General features: G+C 43.4%; 1 protein-coding gene across 1 annotated transcript in view; it reads left to right on the forward strand.

The window, feature by feature from the left end:
* Window positions 1–26736, forward strand: part of LOC135237871 (copine-9-like) — a 96902-nt gene extending 70166 nt beyond the window's left edge. The window contains exons 8-20 of the mRNA XM_064305410.1: window positions 595–698; window positions 1280–1384; window positions 2886–2927; window positions 4379–4454; window positions 4635–4688; window positions 4803–4864; window positions 6461–6507; window positions 6926–7107; window positions 11220–11347; window positions 15066–15168; window positions 15584–15641; window positions 19896–19969; window positions 20836–26736. Coding sequence (XP_064161480.1) covers window positions 595–698; window positions 1280–1384; window positions 2886–2927; window positions 4379–4454; window positions 4635–4688; window positions 4803–4864; window positions 6461–6507; window positions 6926–7107; window positions 11220–11347; window positions 15066–15168; window positions 15584–15641; window positions 19896–19969; window positions 20836–21018 — 1218 coding nt within the window. The 3' untranslated portion in view covers window positions 21019–26736. The remainder of the gene's footprint in view (window positions 1–594; window positions 699–1279; window positions 1385–2885; window positions 2928–4378; window positions 4455–4634; window positions 4689–4802; window positions 4865–6460; window positions 6508–6925; window positions 7108–11219; window positions 11348–15065; window positions 15169–15583; window positions 15642–19895; window positions 19970–20835) is intronic.
* Window positions 26737–27286: the final 550 nt, after the last annotated feature.

Here is a 27286-nt window from a genome sequence, read left to right on the forward strand (position 1 = left end):
GCCAGCAGTCAGTTAAGACCAAAGAAACCAGATGCGGTGCAGTTAGCAAATTAACTGATCCATTAAATGCAGAGTAACAGCAAAAAACAGTCCACCCTACTGCCTGATAATATCCAATGTATGAAAATACTCCAAATTGAATATTTTCATAGTGCTTCCTTCAGATGTTCCTCCTTCCTCATTCATCATGTGGGCTGCTGTACATGGTGACTTTTGACACCGATGTGGACTGTGTAGATAGTTTGCCGAATAGAGTTTTCATGGCACACTTATCTTTCACGTTTGGTTTTCTTATTTCTTAATTTCCACCTGCTGGTAAATATGCAGTTTGATCCCATAATTCTTTTTTAATTTGATTTTCTACCAAAAAGTGGCTGGTGGGAAATTAATTATTTAGGAAACAATAATGGAGTGTTGTAAATGTAGTTTTCACAGGGCAATTCTCCAAGAAAGATAACATTATTTTATATTCACTGAACAGAAGGTTCTGAGGGGTTGTTTGTTTTTTCCACATTTGTACCATAACTTACCTCCCAAGTACCTTTTTTTAATCTTGCCTTATTTGTTCATTTTCTCTTTTTTCTGTATTTTCAGGACATTGCTACCATGCAGCTTTGTGCCAATAAACTGGATAAGAAGGACTTCTTTGGAAAGTCTGACCCCTTCCTGGTGTTCTACCGCAGCAATGAGGATGGGACGTGAGTGCAGCCTGAGTGGAAGCCAGGCCTGTTGGGCCGGGCACCATCTGTCACTGGGCCTTCGTCTTTAAGCTAGGCTCTGTGTTCCAGTTCAGTCCTGTTCTGTGTTTCAGTTCAGTCCTGTTCTGTGTTCCAGTTCAGTCCTGTTCTGTGTTCCAGTTCAGTCCTGCTCTGTGTTCCAGTTCAGTCCTGCTCTGTGTTTCAGTTCAGTCCTGCTCTGTGTTCCAGTTCAGTCCTGCTCTGTGTTCCAGTTCAGTCCTGTTCTGTGTTCCAGTTTAGCCCTGCTATCTGTGTTTCTGCATGGCTCTGTGCTCTGTGTTTCAGCATACTGTAGCTCTGTGTTTCTGTACGTCTGTGCTCTGTTTCAGTATGTGTCTGCTCTGTGTTTCAGTATGTCTGTGCTCTGTGTTTCAGTATGTCTCTGTGCTCTGTTTCAGTATGTGTCTGTGCTCTGTGTTTTAGTATGTCTGTGCTCTGTTTCAGTATGAGTTTGCGCTCTGTGTTTCAGCATGTCTCTGTGCTCTGTTTCAATATATACTGTAGCTCTGTGCTTCACTGTGCATGTATGCTCTGTTTCCCAGGTTCACTATCTGCCACAAGACAGAGGTGATCAAAAACACCCTGAACCCGGTGTGGCAGCCCTTCACCATCCCCGTGCGCGCTCTGTGCAACGGCGACTATGACAGGTGAGCGAGCAGCGTGGGACGGGCGAGCGAGCAGCAGAGGTGCAGAGGCTCGCTCTGCTGACCACCAGGCACAATGCATTAGCAGGCATTCCGGGCGGCTGTCATTAGACGCAGACAGGCCCTCACCCCCATCTCCCGGGCCTTTAATCATCCAGGGAGTCCTGAGGGTGGCGCCACACTCTGCTCGCACACTCAGAGTAACATCGGCATTCTGCCGCCTCGGCCCCGCGGGCCAGCGCCGGCACTATCGGAATTAACCGAGAGGATCAGCGCTCTGCTCTCAGCTAGCTTGGCTGTTGAGAGGAAGAGCCAACCGTTACGCTACGAGTAGCTTTGCTCTCGCATTTTAAGTACAAAAGAGCCAAGAGGAGAGAAATGAGATGAGACGGAAACCAGCATGGGTAAACTTCATAAGCCCCTCTACATTTCCTCACTGTAACGAAGATTGAGGGAACCTTTAAGCTGAGGTGTGTGTGTGTGCGTCCGAGCGTGTTTGTGTGCGTACGTGTGTGTGTGTTTGCATGCATGTGTGTGTATGTGTGTGTTTGCATGTGTGCTTTAGTTTGAGATAAAGACAATGAGATTCACTGCTTATCTGCCAGCTCCAGTTACTGTAAGCAGGGCTAAAGCCTGGCAACCCTGCGAGCCAGAATAAGTACATGCACAAGAGTCAAGGGAATGTTCAGAATTATTTTACTAAGCCTTTTTTTCTTTTAATATTTTAATCCTGCAAGTACTTTGGTTCTTTTAAAACTGGGAAAATGTAGTCTGGGCTCCAGAAAATGGTGTATGTTTACTAATGAAAAAACATATTTTCAATGCCTTCATATCCTCATCAGGAAATACCTGACTGGGATACGGTGTCAAAATGCTGTTTTTCCGTTTTTTTATTAATGTACGTATACAGTTACCGAGCTTCGATAACCTTAACTTATGTTACTTCCCACCTACCTCATGGTCTGTACCTTATTCAGATGCGCATTCATTTTTAATCTAAAGTGCAGTGTAACATTTCCCATGCTACCGCTAATGGTTATTTCTGCAAAAAAACACATTTTATTTCCTCTTGAATTAGCGTGAATTATTTCTGGAGTGTAATGGCCTCTATTAATCTGCAGAAAGCACTCATAAGCCCCATGTTCTTTAGTCAGCAGGAATAATTTGAGGCTTTCCGCGGCACGTTGCGGCAGAGAGTCGCACCTGTGGCTCCGCTGTGCTGTGAGGGTTGCAGCATGTTTGTCTTCATACAGCAGCACCTGAAATGCACAAATCCCAATGCGGAGATAACTGTGCACAGCTTAGACTGTGTCAGATTCCAGGTGCTCGTTTCTTATTGAAGGTGATTTGAGACCTGCTGGAACTGGGGCTTCACCCCCCTCTCTTTTCGATTCTTTCTGCACTTTTCTCCTCCTGTCCATTTTGTGCCTTTTCTACATTCGTTCTCGTTATTTACCTCAAATCTTTATTTCTGTGCTTTTTTTCCCCACCCCCGCCCTGCCAGAACGGTGAAGGTGGACGTGTATGATTGGGACAGAGATGGAAGGTAATTTCAACTCCCCTCCATTCCCCGGCCTATTGTTGACATTCCTCTCTCTCGCTCAATTGGCCCCTGCCTTTGTGAGTTCACTGCCCACGGGACTGTGAGCGTCAGTTTCACTGTGTCTGGAAATGACACTAATGGTTTTAGCGATTTTCTTTGGAATGTGTCTATATTAAAAACAAATGTAACCCCCTCAGTCTCTTTTAGAAGACTACAGTACAGTTTCCTGTGGCGTATATAATTCCTTCAAAGTCAATGTGCATCAGTTCCCACCTTGGTAGATTTAGTCCCCCTGGGGAATTATCTGCTCTGGCTATTAATGCAATTTGTACAACAAAATACCTTTATCTCATGCATGTTTCATGTCATACATTTCTTTCCATCCAGTTCCTCCCTCAGCACATGGGGACATGTCATTTCTGCGCCGTACCTTTTCCACTGAGTGGAGAAACATGACAACCAGTAATCAAACTAACCATAACGTTTACACTAGAACGCTGCTCTATGGGTATAAAAATCCTTTTCATCTACTTATTGTATCTAGTCAGTGCTGTCCCCAGCTGTACATACAGTAAGCACACTATACCACAGCTAAAAATTTTAATTCAACTGCCTAACAAACATAAAAAGTCTGTATATCAATGTCTAACAATCTATTTAATGGGCGAGGCAGTATGTATGCTACAGTTACTACTACTTTATTATTTTTTGCGTACCTGCCGTCATCCCTGTTTCTGGTTATAAATTCAAACTAGTGTTACGTCTTTGACTTCTCTTGCAACAATGACCAGTGAATTTGAAAGTATACAAGATTTTTTAAAAACCTAGGACAAAACTCAGTTGTAGTGTACTAAATGTTTCCCCATTAGATATTCAGTCCCTCGGCTGTGGTTTAAAGAGCACCCAACACATACTGTAAGAGAGCGTTACAGAGTGGCACTTAAATCCTTGAGTCACATTACTGGGGGGGTTATATAGGGAATGAGACTCTCGTCTGACCGTCTCCTCCCTCCGCTCTCCTCCTACGCACCTCCTCCCAGCTCTCCGGTGAGTTCACCTCCTGAGGAGTGAACCGGCTTGCTCTTTGATAATGTCACTTCAGATCTTGTGCCGTCTATAAATATTCCTGCCGCGATCCCGGAGTATCAAACATTCCAAGCAAAATTCCACAGCGCTTCAGGGGCATTAGGGAGGTGCACTGAAGAGACATGCATATCTCTGTTTTCCATAGTACGTGTATATTTTTATATTATATTTCTACCCAATTATTTCAGCAAGGTGAAAAGCAGGGTGTCTGAGCGGGGAGCGGGGGCGAGGCATGCTTGCTCAAAGATGTCTGTGTGAGGAACGAGGTTCAGGTACAAAGACTGCGTAGGGAGGAGAATGTGTTCATGTGTCTCAACCTTCTCTCGCTCCCCTATCAAATTCCCCATTTTACCCCCCCCCCCACACAGCCACGACTTCATCGGTGAGTTCACCACCAGCTACAGAGAGCTGTCTCGGGGTCAAAGCCAGTTCAATGTGTATGAGGTAGGAGAGAAACTGCCAGGAGGTGCCACAGTACTTCTTTCAGGTTATCAATGTTTACACTGAGCCTGTAAGGTTTATCTTTGAAACCTATGACTTGTGTTTGGATAACTGTATAATATTTTCCACCTGTCACTCATATACCTATGAATTCTTTTGTTCTTTTTTTTCCCGCCACGTTAGGTTTTAAACCCTAAAAAGAAAGGCAAAAAGAAAAAATACGTCAATTCCGGCACAGTGAGTAACAAATTCGCAATCTGCCTGTCGCACGCCGAAAATTGCAGTGAATTGTCTGTCGTCGTGATATTCCAACGAGGTCTAATGTAGCCTTTCTTCCACTGCTGTTTCCAGGTGACACTGCTGTCCTTCAAAGTGGAGTCTGAGTATACGTTTGTGGATTTCATCCGGGGAGGGTAAGGGGAATGCTAATCACGCCGATGTTCTTTAAGCGCCCCGTGACTCAGTGGACTTACAGCTATCAGCGGAATGATCAGATGCTTAGGCACCGCGCTGCGTGGTGTACCGCGGTCTCCCTGTCAGATAACACCGCGGTGAAATAGCAGGCGTTGATACGGTGCTTAACCAAATTACTGTGGGGCTTGGGGCCTGATACAGATTTATAGCCAGTCAGGATTTGGGTGACACTTCTGACATGAATAATGTTCGTGGCGAAATGATTAAAGAGCACTGTGATAATTTCTCTGAGAAGTGATAAACTATCTGCCTCGCTGATCTCGCGTATGTCTCTGTTCGGTCTGTTGAACACTTGATTTTAATTCTGTGTCATTTTTGTGCGTGCTATTTTTATTTTTGTATTTCTTGAGTTTGTTCAAGCTTTAGAATGCATTCAACGTGCATTTAATTATTTATATTTCTTTTCTTAAATTATTATTACTTTTGTTTGTAAAAATGTTCCTATGAAAAAACAATATGAGATTCATGACACATGTGCAGACCTTTGTTTTTGTGCATATCCCAGGTGTATGAAATGATGAATGCTGGCTGTTTGTAAATTTCATGCATAATCCTGTTCATGTGATTTGCATAAGGAAACAGCCATGAACAAATACAGATAAAAACTGATGAATGCCAGAAATGTACTTGAAAGCGTTCTTACACGCAGTTTGCAATCAAATGTGATCGTGCACATGTTTTGTGAATGAGGCCCAACGTGTTTTCAATAGGAATATTATTTAGGATATCTTTTAGAACTTTCACTCATTTCAGCTGAGAATCCCAGTACACTGTATTGCGGCCCAGCTTACCATGTGACATCACAGACTGCTTTCATAAATTAAAAGCAACTGCCAATAAATTATGATCTCGACATTTCCTTTAGTTCTGTGTCTGTGTGCTTTTCATCTGTGTCAGCGGTTCCCAACTCTTGGGGGAAAACTACAGTGTCTGCTCTTCCTATTACTTTGCAGTTGTCAGCTTTTAATCACAGAGTTGATTTGCCACACCTGGTTGTTTGAATCTGATTAGCTTGTTATTTTCATGTGAAAATGAATGTTCTGGCTCTCTAGAGGGCCAGGTTTTGGGGTATCCTGATCCTCAAGTACAACTATTAAATATATGTATAATTTAATTTCACTTCTAAGGTTCATCTGTTTATTTTTATATATTATACTATGTATATTAACCTGTTTATCTATTTTTGAGTCCATTGATTCAGATGAAATTATGATATAACTGGGTGCTTAATCAAATCACAAAATTGCATTATCTTCCATGCAGTGATATAAACATTATTTCTTTGTTGCTGTATCTACCATTCTTATTGTTATTTTACCTCTGACCTCAGTAAAATGCTATTAACTGCTATTTACTGATACAGCATAAGTATACAGTATGAAAATTGTTCATCAATAGTGGGAGTTTTCATTTTTATAGCTGTCCAAATTATGCATGAACCTGAAAAAACACAAACTAGCAAACATTTTGCATTGTGCATTTTGCTGTGTTTTTTTTATTTTTTTATTTTATTTTCAATGTTTATGTTTCTCCAGGACTCAACTCAACTTCACTGTCGCCATAGACTTCACTGCATCTAATGGTAAATCTTACTCCATGTTAACCCAACTGTGCCATACAGCAACTGTGAAAGTAAGGAGAATGCCAGTGTACAAAAATCTAGAATAAAACCGATGGCTCTTGTTATTTGCAAGAAACATATTTGCATAAAGTACTTTCTGTGTTGCTTATTTTGTGTTACTAGCAGTTGGTTTGAATGTGTGTATGAGCATTTCCCAATTTTGTTGTCTCTAAATTAATACTTGTTAATCCTCACAATGTGTTTTGCCAGGTTATTAGACACTGGGTTGTCGTTCATTTATTTTTCTGGACTGAAGGTTTTTATTCTTGGCATTTCAAGATTGACAGTAATGGAAATCTACAGCAAAGGCCCTATATCACTGAAGGAGGACTGGCGACTGAGCGAGCGAGGTTTGATTTGTGTCCTGGGTCTCTGACAGGAAACCCATCTCAGCCCACCTCTCTGCACTACATGAACCCCTACCAGATGAATGCCTACGCCATGGCCCTCAAGGCCGTGGGCGAAATCATCCAGGACTACGACAGCGACAAGCTCTTCCCCGCCTACGGGTTCGGAGCCAAACTGCCCCCCGACGGCAAGATCTCACACGTGTTCCCTCTGGTAAGGTACCAGTTTTATTGTATTTTTTTAGCTGAAGTGTCTAAAGTTTTTTTCTACTTAAATAAAATAAATATATATAACTTCGTACTTTCAGTTTTATACAATGGATAGGTAATTCAATAATATTCATGGGAGTTGTGAATAGTCATGTACCAGTAATTTATTAAAAATGATAACATGCTGGAAATATATACAATTGCTGGATAAGAAACTTACAAGTAAATCCCTTGATTATGTATAAGCACACTGGCTAGAATAGCTAGTTAATCTATGAAGTGGTTGTCAGTTTGAGCAAATGTGTGGACAATAGGGAGTAGAAAATTTCATAATCACAGAAAAAGAAGAACACAATAAGGTCAGATACAACATGGAATAATACTTTAGGAGGCAGAGACTGCTTAGAAAGCTGTTGTTTTACTACAGAAGAATGACTTGTTTTCCAGGAAGCCCCTATGATATCTGTGCCGGGCCTATTATTGGCACATGGACCTTCATTTATTAAAATCTCAGAAGCTCTTTCTGGCTCTGACCTTCTCAAATGCGTGCAACTCACTCAGCGTACTTTATTTGCAGCATGTCACTTTAGGAAGCAGGTAATGTTAAGGTTAGCTGTAATCTGTCAGTCAAGCATTCCATCTAAAGCATAAACTGATGTACATGCCTTCTGGCGTCTTTTTGCAAAACTAGTTCAAGATCTACTTCAATATCTCAGTATATTTATGTCAGAACAGAAGTCAATTAGCACTACAAAGGAGTGGCAACAGCCGAGCTTCCATACTTGCATAATACTTTTCCTTTTCCTTCAGATAAATAAGGTTGCCACCCCCATACTAAATTAAAGAGGTCTTTCCCTGGAGGGGCCGGATAAACAACATGACTTATTAAAGAGTTATTTCTGGAAGGGACACATGCAAACATGCTCATCCCAGGCTTCTTGATTAATAAGAAGCAAAATGTTATGTATGGACTGCTGCTAAGGGTAGCTGTGAAATGCCTTATCTCAGATGATAATATATTCATCATTCCTATATATATATTCCTATTTTTTAACGGGCCCTGTTTCATTACTTCAACATCCTTTATCCATTCAGAGGACCGCAGACCAACTCACATTTTCCCCTAAACTCCATACTGTGCAAGCCACTCCTTATTTCCAGTCTGGAGTTCACTGGCTGAGTAGCCATTTCACCAGAGGAATGTGCATGCAACTGGTGTAAGTGGACCTGATTTATCAGGGAGGGCTGAAAATTTAGAGATAATTTATAAGATAGAGATAACCATCCTTCCCTGGGGCACGCTACACGCAACCATGCACCGCCCTGCAGGACTGCGGACCGCAGTCAGAACCGCCACTGCACAAATCAACAACCGGGGTCTCCAGGGGTCCACAGTGAGGTCCCATGGGGTCTTCAGAAGATTTTTTACAAATCAAAGCACCACCTTAGTGTTGCCGGACATCTAATACACCATTTGGTTGTTGTCTGCCATAGGAAGCTTCAAAGCGCTTAGCCAGCATAGCCTGGAGATAAGACACAGAGCAGGAACCGAGATGGGGGGGGGGGTGTTCTATTTGAGTGTCTGTGTGTGTGAGTGTGGGTCTGTATGTATGTGTGTGTGTGTCAACAGGGGTGGCCTGGCATTCTTCATGTTCATTAATTTATCTTAATTTTAATCTGGTTATGGGTTGTGCATTTCGATAAAGGTTGATCTAACAGTTTGCTCCATCTATCAATTAATTTGTCGATTTAATGGATAATTAATGTTTTTGTTAATAATTGCCATATTAAATCAAATAAATATATTTTACATGTTGAATAAGTGAGGTGTTTCATCTGTTGATGCACTTGTGTTCGGTATTCAGAGTGCCGTACATATTTCACATTATTCCTCACTTTGCCTACAGTATAATTATGATTGTTATAATTGTTGATATATTTATATTGTCATGATTACTTGTTGGATGTGGTGTCACAATTTAGTGGTAATTTCAGGGTGCTGTGACATGGGAACCCTTGCTGCAGCTGGACATGTCACCCAGCAGCCCAGACAAGAGCTGCGGTACACTGTATCACAGAGTAACTTAAACAAGTATAGTGAGGGACAAATCTGACAAAGAACGAAGGGACACCAGAACTTTGTTTTCATTCACAAAGTCATCCTCTCCGGACACAGTGTGCTTTGAACCTTTGGCTCGGATCAGCTTTGTGGGAGGGGTCATTCTGCTTGCTGAACTGTCATTTAACAATCTGCCTCTATTTCCTGATGGAGCAGTGAATTTCTGTGTAGAACTGGGAACACTGATATAAACAGATAACCAATGATACCCTACTCTGAAATACAGCCTCTAACATTCCTTTTATCTAAAATATTTGCACCTTCCTCTCTTCCCTAAATTAAATGCAATCCCTTGGTACACCAACACTTTTAACTCACTTCAGCTCACTTCTAAAGTACTGTTGTTCTCTACCTGTTAGTTTTTCCAGCAGAGGGCCACCGTAGCATAACAGCAGAAGCACAGTTATGCAGAGGCGGTCTAATTGCGTAAGATTAGCATCCGATGGATTTTCACTGTGGTCTAGAGTGCAGTTCTGAAGTTCTCAAATTTCATGCTGAGTTTCTCTGCTCAGTTATGTCCAGGCTTCCTCACTGTTCATTCTCCACAATAAGTGAATTTCATTACTGGAGATGAGGAAAGCGAAAGAGTACATTTTTGTCTGATGAAATCTGTAATGAAATCACTTAATGATATGGTAACGTCATTAGGAGCAGGCAGCACGAATATCTGCAACATTGCCGGAGATGGATCAAATACGGCTTGTATGTCACCTCAGACATGCTCTCTGAGTGTTTTACAGACACTTTCATTACACACCCACACGCATGCACACGAGCTCACACCCTCTCCAATGAAGGGAAGGTGACTCCCAGGAAGTCATTTGCATTCATCACAATCTCAGTATTATAGATTTCCCCCTCTTCTCCAAAGAAGAATGCAAAAGAGGTTACATCTCTCTGTCCACACCATCCCAAGATGTTTTCTTACAGCTAGTGTTGTTAGAGTACTAGAAGCTATGAGTCTCTCAATTCAGTCTCTCAATTCAATTCAGTACAGCTGAAATAGTTTACCGGCTTGGCATACAATGGGTTGTTATTGCCAAGGCATAGACAACAACCAATGATAAACAAGTATTGCCTGCAACATTAATAACTATTACGAACAAGTATTCACCTTAACTGTTTCCACAAGGACCACATTATCTCTTTCTTTCTCTCTCTCTCTCTCTCTCTCTCAAACACACACACAAACTATCTTCATTTAGCTCAGTCAATTTTGCTGTTCAATAAGCTGTGTTGATGAATCGTTCCTGAATTCAGGTCTGATTGTTCAGTAATGGAAAGCAATTGCAGACGTGGCATCATTGTGTCATAAACCCGAACCCCCATTAAAATAGCACATAAATCGATGGAAATTCAGCAGGCTCATATCACCAGTTGAAATATAACATCTTAAAGCAGAATTCTAATTAGGTGTGACTTCAACTACTTTTTCCCTTTTTTCTTGTTTTCATTCTCGTACCTGGAGGTAAAAAAGTCTTTTTTTTTCTCATTTTACTCTAGTGTCTATTCATTTCTATTCATAGACATAGTTCATAGAGTGGCCTCTGGCTTTAACATAAAGGGAAAATTGAGTTTTGCCTTCTTTGTTAGGTTGCCTTGGTATCAAAGACACTGAAAGATGCTCCAACCTTAGGCAATGAATGCATGCAGGGGCGGAATCCCAGCTGCATCTTTTTGGAGGATCATCATGTCATCATAGAAACGTATATGAATATGAAAATAAAACATGAATATGACTACTGAATATGCTCTTACTATATCTTCAGTAGGGAACAATGGTGTCATTAAATAAAAATCATTAGTAAAAAACCATTGGCTGAATGTATCCTGGCAATCTGGCCTTTTTCTACCTATGTAGACACAACTGCCCATGCAATTTCCTATGTAGACAAATGCTATAGGCGAGGTGAGGATATACACAGACTGAACCAAGTCACAACTCCTAGGGAGAAGCCAGGATTTTAACATCAGGTTTCATGTGTTTTCCTCCGCAGAATTCAGACAATGAAAATCCCAACTGCGTGGGGATTGAAGGGGTTTTGGAAGCGTACTTCCAGAGCCTGAGGATCGTGCAGCTGTACGGGCCGACCAACTTTGCTCCCGTCATCAGCCAGGTGGCCCGGTAAGGGACTGCAGAGCATGATGGGGGCCAGCGGGAGGGCTGGAATAAGGAAGGAGACTCATTGGTCAGTTAAAGCTCTTATGAGGATGAGTCACACCTCCGAATCCAGTCTGAACGTACCCACACAGCAGCACAGGACAACACAGCACTGTGAACCACTACAGGAACAATACCTCACAGGCACCACACACACTCTTACCCGTGAACACACTCACAGGCACACACACCACCGTGAACCACTGGAACACACTCACAGGCACGCACACACACGCTTACCCGTGAACACACTCACAGGCACACACACACGCTTACCCGTGAACACACTCACAGGCACGCACACACACGCTTACCAGTGAACACACTCACAGGCACGCACACACACGCTTACCAGTGAACACACCCACATGCACACACACATGCTCACACACAGGCACACATCCACATACGCACACACACACACACAGAAGCTCATAAACTCCGACACAGACTCATATCTCCTGCACCCCTCTTTGCCTCTGGGCTGACAGGATCTATTTGTTTCTCTGACATGCGGTCCCCTGGGTCTGCAGCACTCTGTGCCTCTATCTGCTCCCCCTGTCTGCCTCTGTTTCTTACTGCCTCACTCTTATTCATTCTATAGGTTCCCTGATATGGCAGGTATAATTACTTTAGTTAGCCTCCATACGTTCACCTAAAATAGGGTAGACATACTCAGTGTGTTTCGACTAGCACTGGGCCTTGCCGCAGAGACACTTGTTAACAGGAGTGTCATTCAGTGTGTGCTGCATACACTGTTCAGTATCTGGAGAAGGAATAGTTTAACTGTGGTAGTCTCCCTTTTTAATCGTTTTTATTATAGAACGTTTTTGGAAATACTTTAAGGAGACACATATTCAAAGGATTCTGACATTCAAGGAATTGTAACATTGTAGTAAAAAAAAGTGTTTTGTCCACTAGTCATAAAGTTGCAGTTTTTAAATGACTTTTGGATTAGTCTGGAAATTCAGCAGACGCTTAGAAGCTTTGTCAGGCACTGCGGAGAGCTCAGCCCACCTGAGCTGTCGTAGGCAGGACCTGGTGGGTCAGGCCTTCCCAGCCTGGAGTGCTCTGACTCAGAGCCACACCCACATCGGGGGTGCTTCCAGAACGTTCTCTAACATCGGCATTGTGCGAAAAAACCTCTCCAAATGAAATGTGATTCTCAAGAACGGCAAAGTATTTTTCCGTCTGCCAGAACAACATTATGGTTTAGTCACACAGGGAATTTGGAAGCACCATCGCAGCCCTTCTCTTCACAGAGCTTCCATACTCTGGGAAGGATCTTCTCGCTGCCCAGCAGAGCTCTGTGGGCCTTCATGCGGAGCTGCATCCGACACTCTGCAGCATGTCTAAGCGCACGGTCGTCATGACTGTGCGTACTGAAGCTAAGAGAAGCTCTACTTAGCTAAATTCAGCTCCCCTCTCCTCCCCAAGCAAACTAAGCCCTCTGCTCCACTGTGCTTATTCACTGACTGCCAGGAAGGAAATCGATACGCTTACAGCCCAGAAAGAGTTGCAGAAAACAATCGTGTTCTACATACAAAATGTCATCGTTGCAGCCTTACTAAGTTTAGATGTAGGCCTGGAGAATATAAGAAAAGCCTCTTAAATGGGAGAAACGTTGACAGTTCTTTCTGGGAGCAGGCCAAAGCAATTTCTAAACCACCATTGGCAGCAACTCCAGCCAGCCATGTGGAGGAATTCCCATTCCTATTTTCGCACATTCCAGCTGGCAGAAAGCAGGGATATTTGTCAGATGTTACGGACGAAAGACTGCGGATGTCTGTGACTGTCTAGCTCAAGACAATTTACTGCAGAGAAAAACTGAGGGCATGCCACAGCCAAAGGATTCACTAAGATCACACAATCAAATGAAGTTACATTGTGGTGTACTAGGCTAAATCCCTGAAGTTATGATAAATGCAGAATTCAAGTCATTCAACTGTCATCATATTTCATATTATAGTGTTGGGGGATTTAGCTGGAATTTCATTTGCATCGGTTATCCATAAAATACATGCTAGAAACTTTTCATTTCCAAGAGCATTTATTATTATGGAATTGGCCTTCTTTTTCACCTTGGTTATATCTCACTTTTGTATGCCTGAGAGTAACACCAATGTTTTCAACTTTTGTTCGCTGCACTCCTGCTTAGTGAATGTAATGCGATGCAATAATGATGCAATGTCACCATGACCAAGATAAAACCACTGTCTGCTTATTGAATGAATATTATTTTTGCAACTGCATGCAAGACATTTTTTTCTGCTTTTGAAAAAGAAAAAGGAAAAAGTCATTTCAGATGATATTGGACGGGCTGTGACATAGAAAAGAGGCACGACCAGACAGCGTCCTTAATCAGAGCTGGATGGACATCTCTCCAGCTGACCTGGCCCCCTCACTTGTGCAGAGAAAGGGCCATCGATTGCCCTGCCACTCGTTCGGGCCCCACGGTTTTTTAGAGCAATTTATTTCCCTCCAAACAAACCATTTCAGCTGGAGGACGGACTGCGCTGGGATGTTATCTCCCCTCACTGTCGTGTGTAAGCCGGTATTTATAGCCTGTCTTACAGAAAAAAAGTGACTGTAAATTTAAACAGCCATTCATTTAATTCTACACTCTGCAATTCATGTGGACTTCCCAGTGAAAAAGAAAGGCAGGGATTTTTTTCTAAAAGGGACGAAATGACATTTGATAAAACCTTTTTTTTACTGTTGTGTAGTCGTCAGTGTTCCCTAGCAGCGCATGACTATAAGTGTGGTTAATTGGGCAGGTCTTCCAAGTGCCTGGACCAATGGGCTCTCAAGTGCACCTCCTGCTATACTACCTGTTTTCAGTGTGGTGTGCTGCTGTCCAGACTGGTATGGAATCCTAACCATGCAAGTGCCCACCATAGCCAGTGGGAAGACAGGGTGCTGAGCAGTTGGCCAAATCAGCCCTGGAGTGAGGGAAGAAGCGCTTAATAGCCAACACGGGCAGTCCTGTCCTTTGCTGCCTTGACAGCCGTTCCCTTACCCACTGTGCATGATCGCCTGCCTGCGCTGCTGGTGCCCACAGTGTGGGACATTTCAGAGTGCTGGAACTGAGGGACTGCAGAAGAAGCAGAGACTGGCTGGTCAGATGAGATCGGATTTTCTGTCCCGTCCTGAACTAACAGGGGTTACCCCAGGCAGTGGGATGGGCCTACAAAATATAACCGGGGATGCCGGATTGGGAGAAAAGTTTTAAAGGGTTTTAAATTGCCACAATGTGGTTAATTGTATGTTAGTTTACTGGGGTAGTGTGATTATCGCATGCATTCCTTATTTTACCAGTATTCCAGTCCAGATAAATTTGTATCATGGGTGCTGAAGAACAGATGTACATGTCTAAATGCTTCATGATCTTGCATTTTAGAATAGGGAAGAATGCAATTCAATGAAGAACTTCCAGCCAACCTCAAGCACAGTTATAATCTAAAAAAATGATTGGAGATCATATCATTGTGAAGAAATACATTTGACTGAATCACAGATAAGTTATTCTGTGATGAGGTACACCCAGCTGCTTTGATACACTTGTCTGTGGTTCAAGCTCACAGATGCATTGGTCCTCAGTCTGTGGTGCAGTGTGTTTAATTGATGTGCTTGTCTGTGGTGCAAGCTCACAGATGCACTGACTCACTGTGTTGTGCTGCAGGTTGGCAGCGGACGTAACGGATGGATCACAGTACTTCGTCCTGCTCATGATCACAGACGGGGTGATCTCCGACATGGTGCAGACCAAGGAGGCTGTGGTCAATGTGAGTGCGTCCACCTACCACTGGCTTAAGAGCAGACCTCAGAGCAGGAGTCTGAAGTTTAGTGATAATGCCTAAAAATAAAATAAAAATGTATAATCATACATTAATGAAATCTATAATTACTGTGTGATCTCTGTGCCATGTCAAATTCAGCATATATCCACAACATCCCATTGCCACTATAATATTGAAAATAATACTCATTTAAGTGTTTTTTTGTTTTGCATTTTGTAGTTGTAGCTGTTGTTGTGGATTTTAATTGTAATTGGTAAACATTCAAAAGCATATGACAGATATGTGTGCTAGAAGACATATCTTCGCATTTGCACTTTCATTATTGAGAGGGTGAGACGGTGTACTTTGCTACACTACTGTTGCGGAGGGTTTGCAGAACAGTGTGTGTGTTTCTCTGCAGGCCTCTGGCCTTCCCATGTCAATCATCATTGTAGGGGTGGGACCCGCTGAGTTTGACGGTGAGTAAAACCTCCATTGTGCCTTTCCCCAACATTGTCCATCACATTGAAAGTTCCTTCACTTGACTGCGCGGTTTTCCCACGGTGATGCGAGCCGCTCGGTTGTTTGATGACGCTCTTATTGTGACTCCTGGCCGTGCGTTAGTGTTCCAGGCCGGTGAGACGTGCGGCGATTGCTGAGTTCCTCTCTTCATTACTCAGGCCGTTGGAGTCTTATTGCAGGCTTCGCCAAGGCCCAGCTACTAAACCAGCAATCAGAGAGCAGCCCTTTGGGCCCCTCTGAACAGGATAGTGTTTACGGAGATCATTTATCACACAGAGGCTGTGCTCTCTGCGTGTCCCTCTGCTTTGGCTGTGGAGTTTCGGTAACGTTTGTGGGAATCGTCAGCTTAACAGTTTGGAAGGCAGCATTTTAATTGCAAGGCATGTACACTGCATTGTGGACTCTAATAGTTTGTTTTTGCTCATTGAGGACCTTTGATCTTGTCTTGATTGCAGCAAGGTTTATGTAATTGGCTCAGTTCAAAAGGAGGCTGTAGAGGAAATTTGTAGGAACTGAAAGTATCCTCACCTACATGAAATTTAATGGATAATGCCTGTTTTGGAGCGGTTAATTGTCATGGTTTGTCTTAGATTAAGCCAGAGACAGCCTAGCATCTCAAATAAATAGGCTGTGTGTGTGTGCGTGTGTGTGTGCGTGTGTGCGCGTGCGTGTATGTGTGTGTGTGTGTGTGTGTGCGCGTGCTCGCGTGCGCATGTGTGTGTGTACGCGTGTGTGTTTGTGTGTGTGTGTGCGTGCGTGCGTGTGTGTGTGTGTGCTGAAGGCATACAGTAAGTCTTCACCACTCCTTTTCCTTAATGGATCTCAGCTGGTGTTGTGACCCTTAAGTGTTTATCTTGTCAGGGAGGAAATTTCAGAAATGACAGCCCTGAATGAAAGGCTGCTCTTTTCTCTTTGATTTTCTCGATTTTGAACTCCTTTCAACAGGCACTTGCACGTCTATGGTTCACTGCATTGACAGGGCTCGCATGAGTGCTGTCTAAAAGCCTTCCCATAATACAGCTTAAACTCACTCTTTTTCCTTTCTTTTTCTTGTCTTCTTTTTTTGTTGCTCGAACTCTCCCTCGTTCTCCCTTTTTGCTTGAATTGGTTTGTATTCTTTCCTGGTCTTTCATTTCTTTCTGAGCGCAGTCTCATTGCATTCCTCAGCGTCGTCTCCCCACCGTCTCCATCCAGTGCCCATCATTTCTGAGTGGTCTCAGTATGCTCCCGGGGTCCATAGATCTCACTTTGGTTTCAACGTGGTCTCTGTACAGTATCCATAATGCCTCTGTGTTTTCTCAAGTCTGTCTCAGTCAGGATTCCATGGAGTCTTTGCGGTCTTAGTGCAGTCGCAGTGAGTTCTCTGTAAGGTACCAGTGAAGCCTCAGTCCGGATTGGGCCGGTGCACGCCGGTCTCCTGCTGCTTTTCACATTTGCATGAGCATATGAAAATGAGCATACATTTCCAAGGTAATTAGGGCTGTTGGAGTCCAGTTCATTTGTAACAGAAAATGATCAAATCAGTTATTTTTAGCGGGAAGCCCTACCAACTTAATCTAATCCCGGTGGGTCTCTGGCTATGAATAATTTAAACAGTGGGAAAATTTGACACACGAGGAAAGCACATGGGGTAAAAATGTAATTATGATTTTAAAAATTGCTGTAAATAAAAGACAAAAAAAATGAGGTTATATATTGAAAAGCTGGAAAGTATTTTCAATTGGCATACTGATGGGCATGAGTGGTGAAAATGTACTGTACAGTACAGAGGGAGCGAGGGTGATTATTCCTGACTGACAAGCTGTGAGGTCTCGCAGGGACCTATTACACACCGCAGGCCAGTGGGAGGGCTGGGGGCAGCTGTTTCACCGGGACGGGCTACGGGGAGAGAGGCTTTGATCAGCGGGGGCTGTCCCAGTCCGCCAATTGTTCGGGCCCACCCCCGTCAGGGGACCTCCCATTCCGCGGCAGCATCAATAAACAAGCGCTACATCTCCCCGCCGACGCCTCGGAGACTCATGGCCTTGGAAGTGGCCGCGTCGTCCTCGCGGTTTGGGGCTAAGCTGTTTCGGCTCGCGTATTACGTTTCCTCTCCAGCTATCGGGTTACCCCCCCCCCCCCCGTCAAAAAAAAATGTTGAGTGCTGCTGTGCACTGTGAGCCTGCTGAGTTATGTTTGTGCGAGGGTACCTGTGATGTATGTATTACATAAGTTAATACATGTAGGTGTTCACATCTTCATTTGTGTACGCGAGTGGTTGAGCTGGGTGAGAGAGAAATGTGGGTATTGAGAGCATTTGTATGTGGGGTGTGTGTGTGTGCGCGTGCGTGCATGTGTGTGTGGGCGCGCTCATGCTTGTGTGTGTGCATACACATGCGCACATGCAATGATGCATGTGTGCATCATTTAATTGGGAATCTTTGGTGCCCTAGTTTGGTTTCCCTGCTGTATTTATATGTTATTATCCTGATTCAGGAAGTGCGTAGGACGTGCAAATATAAAACCCCTTTCCTGCACCATTTGTATGAAGCTCAATGGGTACGTCCTTGTTTTAGAGCTTTTAGTGATATATTTGGACTTTGATTCAGCCAAGGACCATCTAAATAGCCTGAGAGCAGGGTTTTCTGTAGGGGTAGAGTCAGTTTTCACCAGTATCGCTCCCAAATGGAGTTGGTGTTGTTTTTACATGATGAGAATGTGTGTGTACGTGTGTGTGTGTGTGTGTGTGTGTGTGTGTGTGTAAGGTGGTAGTAATGATGAATCACCATCATTTGCGGATGGCTGTCATACAAAGGTGATGGCCAAGATGGGTTTCACTGCATTTGTTGACGTCTGACACCCATTTCCCAAGTGCTTTTCTTTTATAGTCACTTCAATTTTTGGCCAAGTGTCAGTGTAACTGGCTTATGACTTGCCAATATAAAACTGATCCTTGTAACTTTCACAAGAAGAATATGATCCACAACATGACAATGATGATGGCAGCATGTCCTTAAATACTGTAGCAAATCACTGGAGACAAAGACCAGGGATAGCTTAATGCGTTTTTATTTATATAGCAGAGACTGCTATCAGACCTGAACACAAGTTTAACAAATAGGAGACCAAGGGCCATCCTCAACCCATGGGATCCCATCTATAGTTAGATGCACGTTACAATACATGCAAGTAACGAGGGATACTGTAGTTAGGACACATTACATTTATTTAGCAGATGCTTTTATCCAAAGCGACGTACAAAAGTGCATATCATGGTCATTGGACAACTACAAAACACAGGTACAATACTCATTTCATACAGATATGTATAGCCAAGAACACAGTTCAGCTCACGCAGTGAACATTATTCTGACCAATTGGACACAAGCAATCGTCAACAAACAAGGTGGCGCACAGAACATTAGCCACCCAAGGGAGTGTACCTGTGTTCCCTGATCCACACTGTGCAGGTGACTGTGATTCAGGTAATAATAGTGAAAAGTGAAAGGGAGTACCAAAAAATAGCCAACATGTACAGGTGGCTACAACACAAGGTAACCGCCAAGGCACATTTCTCTCTGTGTTTACAGTAGCTGGGAATTTACTGAATCACTTCAGCAATGCCCAAGAATGGGAACGGAACATTTCAATTCATGACTAGTACAAGTCCATGTCCTTACCCGGTATTCTACACTACTGGAAATGAACTGTATATGTTTGTTAGCGGAGGTATGGTTTCTCCCCAAGAGAAATACATAAGCATATGCACTATACCTGGGCCAATGCACAGTATGCTTACAGAAAGGGTCCTGGTCGCCTGCACCTCAAGATTCGAGATGTTTTTGAATTTGCCTTACGTCATGAGTTGAAATATCACTTAGTCAGCAGGGTGGCTCCTTGGGGTGGCGTTCAGTCGCTGGACACACCAGTGCCAGTGCTTTGCGTCGTATTTTTATGTTTTTATCTCAATGGAAACACTGTCCTGCTAGCAATTTAATCACTTCCCATCTCATTTTATTGAGTCTCATACCTCATATGACATGTCCGGTCTTGTTTCTGAATCGGGCTTCAGCAGTCTGAACTGGCTACATTCACCTGCTGTGCTGACAAACCACTTTTCCCCCCTGGGGTCAGTAAATATTCTAGTGTATTCTAATGTCAGGAGTTCCATTATGTATAACATACAGAACATTGTATGTGTGTAATGCAGATCCCTCCCTCTTTCCCTGCAGCCATGGAGGAGCTGGATGGCGACGAGGTCAGAGTGTCCTCCAGGGGGCGCTTTGCTGAGAGAGACATTGTGCAGGTATCGTCCCTTTTTTCCCTGTACAGCAGGGCCCTCAACAGGCTGGCCATTCATTGGGAAATGCTATAGCAGCCTAATTTGCAGTCCATCACGTTAAATTTCATTACAGGCATTTAGCCGATGCTCTTACGCGGAGTGACTTACACAACGTTTACATTTTTACATAGTACCCATTTATACAGCTGGATATATATTGAAGCAATTTAGGTTCAGTAGTGTCTTACCTGGGAATTGAACCTGCAACCTACAGGTTACAAGGCAGTTTCCTTCCCTTTATGCAGTTCTGCCCCTCGCTCACACACCTCCCCTCTCAGAGGATTAAGGCCGTTATTCACGTCCCAGCCATCAGGGCTGTTCCCTGAAACATGACAGTTATATTGCTATTCCAGTGCAGTGACCGCGCCCCACAGTCTGACATCGCACCCCAGCCGTGTCAGTCCCGCGGCTGGCAGTCCTGCGGCGCGGCGTATCTGGCTTTACAGAGAGCGAAGGTTTCGGTCGGCGGCGTGGCCGCGCCTCACTGCGCACGAGCGACTCCCGCGCCCCTGAGACCCACCTGCGCCGGCCGCGCGCGGACCGCGCTCTTCCGCTGCGGTGAGCGCGCGGCTCGGCCAAACGGTCCGCGGGGAGAGAAGTCGCAGAAGCGCTTCGGAGGAACGTTCACGCTTGTCCGCTCCCGCCTGAATTGAGAGCGCGTTGCAGCAGCGAGACGCTCATCCGCAAACACAATCTGGCATTTTGAAAACACGAATGAAACAGAAATGAAAAAGCAGGAGGTAAAGAAGTTTTGTTTACGTAGCTGTGCCGTGGCTGAATGTTTCTGGGCACGTCTGCCCCCTGACCCGTCCCGTTTCCCCCACGCGCAGTTTGTGCCGTTCCGGGACTACATCGACCGGTCGGGGAACCAGGTTCTGAGCATGGCCCGGTTGGCCAAGGACGTGCTGGCTGAGATCCCGGAGCAGCTGCTGTCCTTCATGAAGTCTCGAGGGATCGAGCCCCGCCCGGCCCTGCCGGCCTCCTCCACCGCCCCAGTACACATGCACATCTGAGGGAGAGGGGGGAGGGTCGCAGAGGGAGGTGAGGAGAAGAGACTGCTACAGCACTGCCAGATTTACACTCACTGCCCCAACCACACACACACACACACACAATCTCCCCTTCGAGACAGGAAAGCTAGCACCACACCTTGCATCATTACTGCCACCAAAAAAACAAAAAACAAACCAAACCACAAGGCTGGAATCCAACGAGGGCTCCACTTTATTCACCAAAACACTTTCACCTCCTGTGAAATCAAAAATCACTAACAAAAAAGATGCTGTCCAGTGCTGAAAAAAGTAGGTTATGGACCGGTACTTTCTGTACCATTATACAAGTACTGCTGAACTACTGAACTGTTTCTCCAATTCACATCTCTGCATGCAAAGAGAACTTCAGAGCAGCATCCTTCTCTTTCTGACTATGATGAGAACAGACTCTCGCTGGACTGATCCCAGCACTTCTCGACGGTCAGCCGCAACACCATGCATTCCGCGATGGCCATTCTTCTCACCTCCCTTTGTGACAGTGACACAAAGGACACAGCTGTCTCCCAGGAAGTCACGTGGAACCGATGTGTAGCACTTTGAAAACAATGTATCCTGTCTTCATTCATTGCTGTTGATTGTCGTTAAAAGAAAAGTGCTGAAAGGAGGAAATGTGGTCAAACAGGAGTGTGGTGAGTATCGGGTCACCTGTGACCTGCTCACTAGCACAAGTACAGCCCAGCACATCGCAGGCATTGGCAGACATCGTTATCGCCCGCAGTTTGGTCTCCAGGGGGTGAGTGCGGAGGGAGGGGGATGGAACCTGTCAGCCTGTTTGTAAGACCCACTACAGAACTGTCACCGTCAGGCTGCCAGAGTGGACCACGCTTTGAGGAAACGCCTTTCCAGCGGACTCATCGCCACATCTGTCAGCTTCCACGAGCGGCTTTCCGTTCTCCTTTTAGAGTCCGCACAGCTGCCAGCTGTCACAGCTCAATGAGATCCGCCCACGCTGTTTTTAAAAAGGATTTCACATTATTTGTGTTTTCAGTTTATCTGAAGTTGGTGACATTGGCTATGTATCCCTCCCCCCCCCCCCGTTAAAACGTAAGCAGTGGTGAATGAATTTCAAAACACATGACATGTCATGACATTTGCATTGTATTACATTGCTTTTTTACATTTAGAATGTATTTTATCATGAGCAAAAACACATCTGGAACACAACATATTTTGCCGCTTGCATATTACAAATACTAATATATAATTATATTTAGGCTGTTTATATTTTAATATTTATAGCCGTAGTAATTTAAGGTTACCATCACTGGATATTATTATTAGTACTTTTGAAAATATACCTATTTTGCGCTGCTGACATAGCTAGGCTAAAAGTCTTGGTTAATTCTATGAGTCTAATTAACACTGAAACGCATGCCTTCTACAGTTTCTATGTCTGGAGACATACTTGTTCACTGTTCGTCCATCATTTTGGAAAAACTTTCATTCAAAATTCATTCGTAGCCTAATTTTTCAAAAAAGAAATCTTTATGTAATGGCGGTTGGAGAATACATTTTACTTTTAACTGGCTTGAATGCACAAAAGAATTCTGAACTCCTTTGCCCCATTTCCTTCTCTAGCCGTCCTGCATGAATAATTCATGCAATGGTTGATACTGGGGCATCTGTCCCATCTTCTGTACTCTCCATGGCCAGCACATTTAGAATCACAAAGGGCCAGGTCGACCAAGCCGCTGAAGTGCTTACACACAGCAAAGGCCAGCGCAAAGCTGTCAAGGCCACTCTAAAGTTCCTCTGTTCTGATGAAAAATGGAAAATAATGCTGCAGAGCGGCCTCATTCCCAAAACAGACATGTCTTGGATTAAGTCACACAAGCAACTTTAATTGCCCGTGAACACGCATGCGTAGTTTTTCAGGAAGTGGTCTTGCTTTGCTGAGATAGGGCAGAATGCTTATAGATTTGTTGGCTGAATATTCAGAAGCCAGCGGAACTGGAGGCGAGAGTTACGGGAGCGGCAGTTGCTCTGCTCTTGCGTTGCGTTCTTCTCCCCGTTGTACTGCTTCGTCTTTCCTGGGCGGGTTGGGCACAGACCGGAGCCTGCTTCAGCCCAAGTGATTACTGTATCTCCAGAATAATTCCTCCTCAGTGTCTCCGGTGATTTCTGCCAGAAAGTGGCTTCAGTCACCCGTGTCAATCACTGGCACAGTGCCTGGGCTGAGGTGCCAGCGGTGGCTCCCCCACCGTCGCCTCCGTCCCCCCCGGGCTTTCAAACAAATCCCCTTTCAAGCTCCTGGCAGCACTTCCGCTGATTTTAACCCCATAGACTGTCCTCCTGGTCATTATGCCAGGAGAAGGGAAGGTGAGGAGAGTCGTGGCAGGGCGGTAGCCTGCCCGAAAGTAAGAACGTCATTTTGGCTGTGCTGAATCTGGACAGCAGCACGCGCCTCCAAACCCCCAGACTGAAGTACTGCTGAACTGCTGCAGGCCAGTTGCGATAGTGAGGAAGAGGAAGATGGTGTGGCGCACATGGGGAACCGTGTCACATGGCAGCTATTTAAACGAGGGGGGGTCAGGTGAAATGGACAGAATGCAGATATGTGGCCTTATTATTTGTTGTTTCTCATTTCATTTCTCAGTGTGTGTATGTATGTGAGAGAGGGAGGGAGAGAGAGTGAAAGAGAGCAGTTTGTTTCTAATTTGTACTCCAGTGTTGCCTAGTCTATGAACTAAGTAGTGTATGGTAATTAACATATTTTGCATGTTTACATGATTAATGATTCAACTGATGAATATTGCTATTTTCATTATGATTCTGAAATTCCATTCAACACTGACAGAAAAGTGTCAAAATTAGTGTGACATTTAGCATCACGTATGTAATGAATAGAAGTTTAAATTGCGTCCACATGTGCAAGGTTTTAATGACAGTAGATTGGTCTATGTATGGCTTGTCCTTGTACTGTGCTGTGTATAGGAATTACCAAGGTAGTATTAAAAATTGATTTACAATGTAGTTTATTACTGATACTATTAAAAAAAACATGAATATTACAAATTTAATTATACATATGACACAGGTGTAAATAGACATTATTAACATTCCAGGTGTACATATTTGGTGTCACTTGAATACTCAGAAGTTATGAACATATATGATTCACTTCTAACTGTAAAGTATAAAAATCAAGTATTATTGACTCATTTATCAGCTGAAGACAGCAGTGGAAAAATATGATAACCCAAATATTCTCTTTTAGAAGTTGTGTTAATTTTTATTTTTATTGGACACTTGACATTTATCTTATAAAAAATATTTCTTATCTGCCTTACATAAGACACAACAGACCTATAGAAATGCAAGACCTGGCATTTAAATACTCACTAACAAGCACAAGAAATTCTTTAAAAAATATATTTTTATGGGTTATCACATTTTCCCGTTACCTGTCATATATTGCTGTGAAAACGGTTTACTTTTTTATGTCATTTGTATGATACTTTTGCAAAAGCATGAATGTTTAAATTGGTGTTCAGAGATTGTATTGTTTCAGTTGTCTCTCTGAAGCAGTCCTGTGCAAACATGTATCCTGCACGTTCTCATTCTCTCTGGTATTTTTTTTGTTTGTTTGTTTAATTTTGTTTATTTCAGGGTAACACATACTGAATAGAATAATAGCTTACTTATTGTTAGGTTGTGTGAACAAAGATTTACACATTTTTATGCCACACTTGCTGTTGAGCGTAATGCTTTTTGTATGCAATGAGAATGCTAACAGATTTTTAAATGTGTAGGAGTCAGATACTGTATATTCCATAACGATAGGAGTAGTTCTACTGCATGACTAAGCAGAGCATAATCATACTGACATACCGAATTGGATAAACTGGATTAACTTTATGGGAGGGTCGTACAGTGCAAAGGACAGCCGCAGTAATCACATTTCATCACATTTTTCTGATACATTCCAAGGCTGTATGGATTATCAGCAGTGAATTTTGATGAAAGACGATTTTTATCAAGTAAAATAGTCATTTGTGCTGCTGACATTTTCTCAAATTATTCAAGACGTATTTTAGTGTTGAGCATGGAAGGCCCTGTAATCAGACTGTGTTGTGCCTTGTCCATAGCATATGATGAGATACAAATTCAAGAAACTGTTACATTTTCTTTTTTCTTGAAGAACATCGAATCTGACAATGTCAGCATCCGCTGAGCCCATGAAGTCCATTAATAAGCAGTATCTCTTACTTAAATTCTGAACTCAATGTTAAGGACAAACTGTTGTAGGAAGATAATCACAATGCAGAATGTCCACGGTAGATATCCGGACTCTCAGCAGTGGAAGGGACCAGCAGCGGGATTGAGATCAGTGCATTTAGCCCTTTGACTCAGCAGTAGTGGGGAACAGGAAACCGAGACCGACGGCAGGTGATGTGGAAACATCGCTGCTGCTCCGTCCCGCTGCTATCGCGACAGGATCAAACGCCCTAAACCTATTTTTGATTTGCAGCTTGGAGTGCTCCCATTCTGCCTCGTTGAGCGGTTAGTCCTTTTGCCTTTCGATTTGTGGTCAGTGAGCCCCTTATTTTCGGGGTTCCTCCATTTCTCAAGCCCCCTACAATGACCACCTTATGGCTGTGGGGACCCCCCCCCCCCCCCCACCTCAGGCAACTGCAGACCGCTTTACACAACACCCGCTCGCTATAGGCTGCAATGCCGTGGCTACATAGCGCACTGCCATATAGAAGCATGCATAAACAGTGATGTCATTACATCATGATATAATGTGGTGACCTGAGAATTACAGGGTTCTGAGTGACATTTTTGTCAACAACGTGTTGCATACAAATAAATGCTGTATTTATAATTCATCACGTTTGTGGAGATAAGAAATGTAAAAAGTTACAATTTGGTTGTAGTTCCAGTTTTTAGGAAGTTCTAAGCGATAAAAAAACAATGAACTGGCAAGAACTTTAAAGTTCAATATCTCAAAATAGTAGAAATGGCCGATAGAAACTGTAATTCTCATGTCCCGGTGTGTATATAAGGCTACTTCTAAGCTATTTGGAACGACATAAAAATTGAGTAATTACGCTGATCACAATGCTCCCACGCATGTATAAATGGGACAGGGTTTATCTGACAAACCACAGATATGCAACTGATTTAATGAAGGAAATACAAACTATTGTTAAAAGGGGGGGAAAAATCCTATTTTGCTGAGTTACCTCCCTGGGATGACTCCTCAGACCTCAGTTCAGGGACCCCTTGTATTATTAAACCCATTTTTGTTGAACACCAGACACATCCTTTTGCTCTCAATGGAGACATGTAATTTAGATTAAACCGAGATCTTGAGTTCTCTACCCCTTGGTTACAATCATGCATCCTTCTTCTCTGGTCCTAGCCACATATACACTTTTTTCCAAACCTGGAATGGCTTTCAACTCCACTTGCCCTCTAGATATACAAGCTACAGCAAATCTGAAGCAAAATTAAATAATGAAATTCAAGTAGCATTTGAATTAAAATTGAATTCATTCACAGTAGTAACCTTGTCCCTCTCCATTTTTGAGTTATTCATCTTGTAACAAAATTTACTGTGGCGAACAAATGAGTATTTCTGTAAATACATTCCAGTTGCTCACAGTTACTGATTGTCACCTTTGATGTATGAATGTGAACATATCTTGCAATATTAAAGCACTTTAAACTCCATTATGATGGTTGCTACTTCCTTTCTTTCTTTTTGCTAGTTTTAACTGACGGGTTTTAGTTTGACCATTGCTCCAGTGAATTGAGTAGGGTGCTCATGGCACAGATATTTAATCACCCATATGAGCAAAGCTCACATTGCAAAATACCTTGAGAGGGTATATTGTAGCTGATAGGTGTTTAATATAAAGAGACAAGTGCCCAAAATGATAAAAATTGGAAAATTTCTGTTTCTCATTGAGTGCTATTCTTGGGTTCTGTAACTTGGTACAGCTCCTTCAGCCCAATGCCTGCTGGTATAAATGGGTAATAAGCAAAACGTAAGCTTTGCAGGACTTCCTGGGTGAATACGGGATGAAATGTGCTGTAACCCACTCCACACCGATATTCGATATTTGTCCAGCCACAACTCAGCCTGTAAACAGAATGAAAGGAGGTATTGGGAGAAGGATAGACACACTGTAAGAGAAATAAAGGGGAATTGTCAAACATGGAGAGAAAGTAGGAAGAGAAATGAACGGGAAGGTTTACAAAGCAATTCTCTGAATTATTT

Source organism: Anguilla rostrata, chromosome 13, assembly GCF_018555375.3.
Source record: "Anguilla rostrata isolate EN2019 chromosome 13, ASM1855537v3, whole genome shotgun sequence".
NCBI classification, from domain to species: domain Eukaryota; kingdom Metazoa; phylum Chordata; class Actinopteri; order Anguilliformes; family Anguillidae; genus Anguilla; species Anguilla rostrata.